Source organism: Elaeis guineensis, chromosome 3, assembly GCF_000442705.2.
Source record: "Elaeis guineensis isolate ETL-2024a chromosome 3, EG11, whole genome shotgun sequence".
Classification (NCBI taxonomy): Eukaryota; Viridiplantae; Streptophyta; class Magnoliopsida; order Arecales; family Arecaceae; genus Elaeis; species Elaeis guineensis.
Genome location: NC_025995.2, coordinates 118,907,547 through 118,917,546, shown reverse-complemented (window position 1 = coordinate 118,917,546; position 10,000 = coordinate 118,907,547). Strand labels below are relative to the sequence as shown.

Sequence of the window (10,000 nt, the reverse complement as noted above, 5' to 3'; positions counted from 1 at the left end):
TATATTGCATGCACCAGCATAGCCTTAGATGCAACCAATCACAGCCGCTGGCTCCTATGTTGTGCACCAAGACACACGCTTGATGATTGAAGCCTCTATAGAAACCACTGCAGCCAACAATTCCTTTCGGAAATAGCAAGAGAAAGCCGGTGGATTAAAGAGGCCAGTTATTACATCCATAATGTGGCGTTGTTTATTGTCGTTGGAGTTGATATTTTGTGCATGAGCATGTGTTTAGGCTTGAGCTTGCATGCTTCCAACTGCACGGGTACAATGGGGAGGAGAGACACGAGTACCCAGAGGTGATGGCGTACGGCCGGCTTCTAAGCTGATGATGCAAAGTCCTTGGACGTGTTAAGTTGTTTCATTGGGATCCATGCACGCCAGGCATCGCCAGGACCCCCGTCTCAATTCAACTAGGTTCGATGCTCCGCAACAATATTGGAAGAACAGCATCTACAATACATGCATCAATCCCATCGACGTTCTCCGAGAAAGACTTTGAAGCTTCTAATTCCCTGTAGTTCTGCCGTCCAAAGGTTGCCACTGCTACAGTAAACCACCTCGAGGACCAGCACATCACGATAGAAGCAAACAAACAATGGTAAATTTCGCTGAATATGTTTCTCCGCTGAATGACAGCTATCTTACGGTCAGTTCATGCGTACTGCTTCACATGTACGAAAAATAAGGTAAAACGAATAAGCGACAAAAGGCCCCATAAAAAAATATAAGAGTGAATGAAGTCACATATCTCAATTCCTCTCATTCAAGTAACAAATTGTAGATTGAAGAAAAGCAATAGCACAATACAGGGCTACTGATCCCCTTCAACACTTGGTTGTTACCTGTCGCATGCACCATACAGAAAAAATAAATGCATTGCAAGTTAGAAGAGTGTACACATCCAAGAAATCAACAGCAACAGCAACCTCGCCTTGAACGAGGGAACAACCACCTCACCTTAAACATGACAGCATTTATTCATTCAGTACCGTGCTCCATTTAACAACCGAGATGATCCACCCCATGAGAGTGCTTGTTGGAAGAATTCTGTAAGATAATTCAACATAAAAGAACAAATAAAATCCATATCCGATGATCTCGCAACAACAGGCAATTGTTTTATTCTAAACAACTATTTTTGAAGTTACATAAACCTTAACAACATACTAAATGGACTGCATGCTATTCAATGAAAACTCAGCGATACATGGGCCTATCAATACGAAGTTTCTACACAGTATTCACTCTCTGGATGTACAGTATTATAAGCTGATCGTCTACCAAAGTTCCCCTTCCTGCAAAACTAGCATGCACCTTGAATATACACTAATCTAAGCTCAGTTTCTCCCAAAAGAGTAGAAGTATCCCAACAACACGAGCACCAGAGCCACCATTACCACTGGAGCAGCCCATAACCAATATGAATATGATTTCTTCCTTTTAATGACGACCCTTGAGAGCGGAGTCTGACCTTTTGAGCGATTTCTATGCCTAGGTTTTCCTTTTTCTTTACTTATTGCAGAAACTGGGGCATCTACATTCACATTAGTTTCTTCTGGCTCCACGACCTTCACGTCCATTTCAGTCTGCTCAGCAGGGGCAGTAGTCCCCGCCTTCTTCCTAGCTCTCTTCTCCTTCTCCTGTACGAATTATAAAAGGATTTCAAATGTGCAGACAAAATACGACATTTAAGTAGCTCTTCAGCAGAAAAACTAAATAAAAGGAATAACCAACACTTGCTTTGAATTTCTTTTCAGCTTCTTTTTGAGATCTGATTGCTGCTTTTGCTGCTGCTTTATCAGCTAGCTTCTTCTTCCTCTCCAAAGCTAACTTAGCTTTTGCAATCTCCTCGTCTCTTTTCGTCTCCTTCAACTTCACATTATCAATCTCTTCGACTTTTGAAGACTCTTTTTGGGATTTCTCAGTTGCTGGGATGTTCTCACTGTCCATAGGACTGCTCATCTTTCCTTCTGATGCCACCTCAATTGATTTAGTATTGCCATCATCATGTACCTCGTGACTAGCGTCAGTATCATGTAGCGGAGCAGGGTTCAAATCCTCCTCCACTCGCTTTACATTCATTTTAGCTGGCAAGGTCTCTGGTACTGTGGATGGTGGCGCCTTGGAAACAATTGGCTTTTCATCAGGGTTCCTCATCCGTCCATCCATGCTAAGCTGTCGAATGTCAAGGAATGGCAATATCCTCTTCTCATAATCAAGTCTGAAGGCTTTATCACTGCTCCACTGTGACATAAATTTCTCAATCTGATGTGAAAAAAAGGAGATTAATACACAAGGCTGAATTGATCAGAAAAAAGAAAATATATATTCATGACTAACCTCAGCATGAGCAAGCTGTTGCAGCGCTGCTATATCCTTCTTTGCAGCAAGATCACGGGCACTGTTTAAGAGAGAACGGTTTTGGAAGCAACATGCATTCTGCAACCGAAGTATCAAAACCAGCATCAGGCTCATGCAGCATAGAAACTATGCAGCTATACCATGTTGACCACCCATCTTTGCAGCCTTGATACAGCTTAAAAATGGTAAGACAATATGCACCATTTTTACAAATAAATGCAACCAAAAGTAATTCAGAAAGGAATCTAGAGAATGATGTAAAAGTGCACTAACAGTTAAATTTTTGTAATAATGATTAAAAATTCAGAATCTATTGGTGCAATAGGATTAATAATTAGAGAATCGCAATATCCACCCAGTAGGCTAGACCAAATTCATTACATATGCAAAAGCCTGCAAAGTATTTCTAATAAAGATATCTCATTCTTAAATGATAAAATCCCATTAATACCTCCGTTGCATTGACAAGAAATTGTTGGCCAGATACCATGAAGAAAAAAGAACATAGGTTAGGATAGTCAGACAAGGTTACACAAAAAACTGATGATTGCCAGTTAGGTACCTACTTATTAGCTCCAAACAGTACTTCCTCCATCTTGGGCTTGTGGTTAAAGAGGTCTTGGATTAAGAAAGTCTAGAATTATTTTTGGTATAATTATCAAGCTTATCATAAATCTTAGATTCAGATTATAGACAACCAACAGAATCTATTATACATCTGGATGTTTTATATAATTCTCCATATATTTACTGTAAGTAATAAGATTTTCCACTATTGGATATCCAAGAGCTGTCTAGATGCATGTAAATATGTGAACAGATGCAGGCAATGGAGTTTGAAGCCTCCAAACAAAGCCAATAACACTTGTTTTTAGAAAAATGGGCAGAAATTTTGATCTTAGTCTTCTAGAGATGGAGCAGGTAAGAACCCATTGCACAAATGGTTCTATTTTTATAGACTAAGCATAAACATAGTGAAGGCAGGGAATGAAACTGCTATGAGAATATGGAACATTTACATGTCGCTAAAATTGATATGCCATTAAATCTTGATTTATTGATTGCTAAAAATTACTCTTGGTTTTGGGTCCTTGATAAAGAACTGAGATACTTGCTGAATTAGTAACTTAAACCATGACCAAGCATGATAGCAGATTTGGGGAGAGGAAAGCACAGCTCCAGAATCATGTATTCACGTTGGGACATGAATAACTAGAAAGCGTAAGGATGTAGAGCAATATCGAGTTACATAGACCCACTTATGCAGATTGATGTTATTGATTTCATAAGACATGATTCATGGACCTAAAATGGAAAGGAAAAAAAAACAACACTACACAAAATGGAAACATAGTTTACCTTGACAAAACACTTGCAATGGACTATTCTATGTAGGAGACCAAGTTGAAGGCATCAAGAACCATGTGCTAGGATGAGATTTCATATCAACCATGGCAACCTAGATTTTTCAGTTTGGCAAATTTGGCATGGCCTTTGCTTGCTATTTGTCTACAGCAACTACAAGTTCCAGAATATGCCTATTTGTTTTCCCAAACTGAATAAAAATACAGATACTAGACCATTAATATTAGAAATTGAACGAAGGTATAAATTCATGTTCATGTGGAACCTGCAAATATATTTTAAAAAGTTAATGAGAATAGTTTATCATGCTAAACAACATAACAGAAAGTAACCATGTCAGCACTAAAATAATAGTGCAAGTATGTGAAAGAACTAAAATTGTATGCTGCAAAATAAAGTTGGAACAATTTTTTTAAGAGTTGCAATTAGATGAAAAGAATCATACTGCTTCATCACGTGCTTTCTTCAATTCATGGAGAGTTTCAAATGCTTTGTCCTTCTTCTCATTCACAGCAGTCAGCTCCTCCTGCAAGGAATTTATTTCATCATCAATGGCCTTTAGATCTTCTTCAAGTTGTCCGATTTTCGTCCTGACTGCTTGTTTTTCCTTTCTTGCTCCATCAATGTCACCACTAGTAACTGCAAGAATATGATCAAGCAGAAAGATTTGAAGGTACACAATAAGATCAGAGGATTAAATTAGATATCATGCAGAAAGAATGCAAACTTACTTTGACTTGGTCTTGGATAGCTTCCCTCTGACCTAAAGTGTCCTGAATTTTTGCTTTCATAGCAGCATTAGCAATAACCTTTTCTCTTGTTCCTTCGAGCCGTTTGATCTCCTTCATCAACTGCTTCTCCTCAACTAAAGTGAGACTCTCATGTTGCATCTGATAATGCAGGCTTTGTATCTGTTACATTAGCACAGAAGAAAGAGTCAGGTGTAGATAAAGCAGGGCATAGGAAAACTAAAGAAATAGAACAGCTTGACTTACAAGTTCATTAAGCTCTCCCTCTGAAGAGCATAAACCCATGCCTTTCTCTCTCACATCATTATTTGCAGTACGCAGCTTGCCCAAAGCTTCTTGAAAAGGTTTCATTTCTTTTCTCTTCTCATCCTAATCATACGGTATCGTTTGTCCTCCGCGGTCAAAAGCTTTAGTTGCGAAATCACTTGTGCTCGCTCAGACTGCATCAAGAGAAGGGGAAGAAAAGAAAACAAAAGAAGGTTTAGCATCAAAGGGACCACTTTACTGCCTGTTTGATTTTCTCTTGTCATGAAATATAAGCAGTATATTCTAATGAATAAAGTACTAATGAAGCTAATTCACCTAACAAAACTAAAAGGAACATCAAGGAGAATCAAATTGGAGTAGCATACCCTTTTGGCCTTTAATGCTTCAGTTATCTGGAATCGAGCTTGATTCTTCTTTTGAATCTCCTTGTCAGCTTGTTCAAGCATTGCCTTCCGTTTTGGGTCTTCATAAGAAGGTACTTGACAAAGTAGAAGGTATGAATTTGCCTTGGTGATGGCCACACGTCTACAGCATCCTTCGGGAAATTGGCATTGGCAACATGACTCCATCTTTGCCCTCTCCCTTCACTCCATGTGAACCATTCACTGATACAAATTTGTTCGCTCCATCGAGTCCTGTCCTTGATTAGTTTTTGTCTTGCTATCCATTTCAGCAAGAATATATTGTCTCCTTAATTCCTTCCTTAACCTGACTTAAGAGTTATATTAGCCCGTCTGCCTCCACGCCCTAATTTCTACTAAGGTTTATAAAAGACCAACATACAATAGGCTCAAATCCTCCTGAATATTGGTAGAGAAATTACATAGAATGAAACAAAAATTTAACCCAAGTTCTTTTGTAAATTAACACAATAGTGAAGAAATTTTCATGTAAATTCTGAGCAAGATGGTCCTCCAGGAACCAAGTAGTCATGCATTCACATGCCAATGCACACAAGCACACCAGATCATGCATGCAAGACAAATGCATGGTGCACATACATTTACAATATGCACAAGCATAAACACCGGTATAGCAGACAGAGATGAGAGATAAACTCTCAGAAGTAGAATGCCAGAAAGTGTAACAAGCAGCCATGTTCAAAACTAGATCATCATAAATGGTAGTACTAGAAATTATGCAAAGCAAGATGAAGGCTTGGATGGAAAAAAATAAAATTCTTGAGTATTATATTAGTTATCTCTTCTTTAAACAACATGTCAAGCAAAAGACTCCCCGGCATTACTCATTAAAAAATATATGCATAAATGGAAGTTTCTAATAAGTTAAATGAACTGTTTGAGATTCTGTATCAAGGCTAAAGCACAGATCTTAGCAGTCCTTGGAAATCTCTTAGGAGAGCAAGCAATCACACTAGAACTAAAATAGCTTATTTTCCACCTAAGGAATATGAAACAAAACTGCAAGAGTCAAAAACTGCAACTTTTACACGTCTCCAAGCTTATGATGTCATCCTCACCATTTTCCATGTCTAAATCATTGTTGAGTAGATTCCACCTTTTTATTTCCACATCGCTAAGAGCCTTGTTATCTGCCAACTAAGTGCATGGTCCAATAAAGGTCAATGTCAAAAAAGGCATCTTCAATGCTTGATAATTTATCTCCACCTGTAAAGAAATGGAATTGTCTTATTTCATCACTTTCAAATGGCCAGAAACATGAAATCCGGTTTAACCAAGCCAAGCTGGATAGATATGTTAAGCAGAAGCACAACATGTGGTTATAAATCAAATCATCTTCCTGTCCTACAAAACCAAGTCAAAGGACCTTTCCTATCATAACACAACAATTAACCATTTCAAGGAATTAGAGTAGAAACATATTTGTAAAACCATTATATTGATTCATCAATCTTATACAGTTTATCAAATATTCTTTTCTCAACCGTACATATTGAGATGGCAGCAGTCAGGCTTGGTCATAGCTGGAGCAACAAGGTTGTGTATAGATAGGCCAGTGTAATGCGCTTGTAGAAGTAGCCTAACTCTCCAAGACTCCAACCCACCAAGACTGTATCCCTCCACTGGGGGACCCTGTGTCCCTTTCACAAAGAAAAAGGAAAAGGGGAACATAACACCCGGTCCTTTCTTTGACCAGACTTTAACAGGCGGTCCTTAACCACTAGCATTTAATTTTTAGTCCTACATACACTTATGCAAGATTTGCTATTGCACACATTTATACTACTTCTTGTGCATAGTTATATCATCCCTGCACACAATTATACAATTCCTACACACATATTAGGAAATAAGTGTATACAGCTACTAGGGACCAGGAATTAAAGAAATTTTGAAACTTGGGGCGGGTGTTAAAGTCCTAGTCAACAGGGACTAAAAGTTACAGTCCAGTCAAAGGAGGGAAGGGCTATCAAATACACTAAAAGAAAAAAGAAGGCGCACTTGGTCTTAGGATAGACTGAAAATGATGTCTAGTCATTAGCTTTACAAAGTCAATACATGAGTTATTCAATCTCAACTCTTCACAATCAGATAATAAAATAGATTGCTGAGCTTAATTCTCTTGGCTTACATACATGACCTACTAATACCAAATTACACCAACCCTATATTCATTTGTTTTACACCAACCTTATCCATTTGCTTGCTTCCCTTTGAACTTAACGGTTCTTCTCCCAAAGTCACTATGAGAAAGCTAGAAACCTGTTCGGCAAGGACATAAAACCAGCAGTATCACACTATTCCAATGGGTTCATTCCAATGGCGAAACCCACACTGGTACAAATGTCAGATGTCAAAACCATCCATATTAATACGTCCTAGCTATCCCTTGTGTACTGGTCCATACAAGTGCATATTGACAGCATCATATCATCCTCATACCAGTTGATACTAATAGTTTTCATTCTTTTTGATGCTGTCAGTTTCAATATCTACTATGTCATACCAATACCATACCATTTAATGGATAAACAGTATTAGATTCAATACCGATATTTAAAGCCTTGCATGTAAGGACTATGCAGTCATCTCAACTTTCATGTTGGTATATAATTATTAAAAGGAGGCCACACATGCAAAAGCAGTCAAGGGACCACATAATGCATATGTGGTATGCGCTCACATGAAAGGACATACACAACAGGTGCATAATATACATAAAAATACAATAATTACAATACTAATAATAGCACATTAATAAGAATAATAAATAAAACTTACTAGTTACTACTAACTACATAGTAATAAATCTAATTGTGATAATCATAACATTTAAATAAATTAGCATTATCAACGATACATGCATCTGGCAATGCCATAACTTGCATCTAGCTACCAATTGAATGAATCCCTTCCACAAGCTTGATAAGAGCTACAACTATTATTTTACAACCAAATAATGCTAAGCAAGCTGCATACATAGCTACCTAATGCTAAGTAGGGCCGCAACTTCGCCATCTGGGCTATCAATCCACCCATATGCAGCCCAATCACATATGATAACCATACATAGGGAATGGCTTGCAGTATGTGGCTCCATATACCAGTTCTTAGACCAGTCCAACATCTTTGCACTTTCTTATTCCTGGAGCTACAAACCATTGATGCAACTCTAAAAACCTACACTCATAACCAATATCTTACATTAGTCTAATCTTCACTCAGGCTTCCTATGTCCTCTCTCTCCTACAATTTGTACAGTTCTGTAATACTACACTACTGGAGACTAACCACAGGAAAAACCGATGGACTCGGAGGGCTTCATTTTCAAAGAACTCCACATTGGCTTCCACAAAGTAATCATTGAGCCATATTCAACAGAAACCAAGTATGATTGATACTGATGATGCACAAAGATAAGCTTAGCGACCCTTTCATCAGCCAAAGGTCTCCAACCAATTGGCAATCAGTAGAACCATCTTATTTTAGGGAGAGTAGGAATCAACCCATAATGCTAAGTTCTCATTCTGTCTATTTCTGTGTTTATAGTAACATAGTAATTTAATTTACCAGAAAAGATCATTGCATGTGACCAAACAACAAGGAAGCTTACAAAAGGATCGATTTCTGAGTCTATTTGATATTGTGCTACTGAACAAGGGAGCAGAAGTCAGTGATTAGATATTCAAGAAATCTATCCTTCAGCTATTTACTGAGGATGTCTCTTAGATGCATAATATTATAAAACCAATATTTTCTATTTGTACTCTTTCGCAAGTTGCAAAACCACAACTTAAATTAGAAGTAATATGTGATCAAGGTGGGTGTTCCACGTCCCTTCAACAGCAAAGAGGTGAAAAGCTTGTCCCAAACAAAAAGAACAATGGTGGGTACATAGCCTTTAAAGCAAGAGTCAGCTTACTGCAAGGACCATATGATACGAAAAGACCTACTAACAACACAGAAATTTTCCCTCACTCCTTTCTTTCTTTCGATGAAAAGCATTGTCGGAGAGAGCAGAGTTATTGATCCAGATGTGAATCAGTTTGAAATGTATAATTTTGAGATACAATTAGTCTAAAATTGTAAAAATAGCATGTGGCAATACCCGTCAATGGACTCACCAAACCAAATGGAAGAATTTTCATGGCTGCCTTCACCACGACAGGCCAAATATGCATCAAAACTGTTTGAAAATACCCATAAATCAGTGGAGAAAATTAAGAAAAGAGGAGTTTGGAAGTGGTGAAGATAAGTTTTGGGCCTTTGAGGCATGAAATGCTAATCAGGTTCAACTAGGTCTGGAGCGGGTTCAGAAAGGCTGGAGGTACACCACACCTGAGGTGTAAGAATGCAGAAAGGGGATATGGTGTTCGATGAAATATAAAACATCATTCGCAGCTGTAAGTTATTCCATGGATTCGGTACCAGGCATATATAAAAAAGGTATTTGACTATGTGAATCTTATATAAAATGAAACCGTGTTCTTTTTTTTTTTTCCCCCAAAATTCCCATAGGACATCTACCTTACTCCTACCTCAAAAGAACGAGGTTCCTCAAACAGCAAATTTTGAATTATGAACCTGGATACAGATTGAGTAAACCATGGAGTTGGCTAACAAAGAAAGAAAGCAACATTAACTTTTTGGGGAAAAGAAATTCAAATTATTTTCTTGATCCAAGTAAAAAAGTATACCATGGTAGATTTCATAGTCAAGTATTATGCGAACATAAAATTCCTTTTATTTCTTTTCTTACATTACTTCCTAAAACATACAAAAAAATTAATATATTTTCTTCTTCAGCGGGAGTGGTGGTGAGTGTGTTAA

General features: G+C 37.8%; 1 protein-coding gene and 1 long non-coding RNA gene across 5 annotated transcripts in view; both read right to left on the bottom strand.

Moving 5' to 3' along the window:
• LOC140856633 (uncharacterized) overlaps positions 1–10,000 on the bottom strand; it is a 111,161-nt gene that overhangs the window by 311 nt on the left and 100,850 nt on the right. Inside the window, exons 2-4 of one of the 4 annotated variants that reach the window (XR_012140156.1) lie at positions 6,229–6,376; positions 964–1,053; positions 1–667 (exon numbers count right to left, since the gene is read on the bottom strand). The exon at positions 1–667 is cut by the window's left edge and continues 311 nt beyond it. This is a non-coding gene — a long non-coding RNA (uncharacterized lncRNA). Of the gene's footprint in view, positions 671–833; positions 849–963; positions 1,054–5,507; positions 5,549–6,228; positions 6,377–10,000 lie in introns of those variants that run through there. The other 3 variants (XR_012140157.1, XR_012140155.1, XR_012140154.1) reach the window with 3 other exon arrangements.
• Positions 1,100–5,416, bottom strand: LOC105040556 (proton pump-interactor 1). The gene is given in 11 exon segments (XM_073253200.1): positions 1,100–1,646; positions 1,747–2,271; positions 2,347–2,445; positions 4,178–4,371; positions 4,460–4,643; positions 4,728–4,852; positions 4,855–4,921; positions 5,114–5,223; positions 5,226–5,312; positions 5,315–5,353; positions 5,410–5,416. Coding segments are annotated over 11 exon segments (1,740 nt in total). The 3' UTR covers positions 1,100–1,343.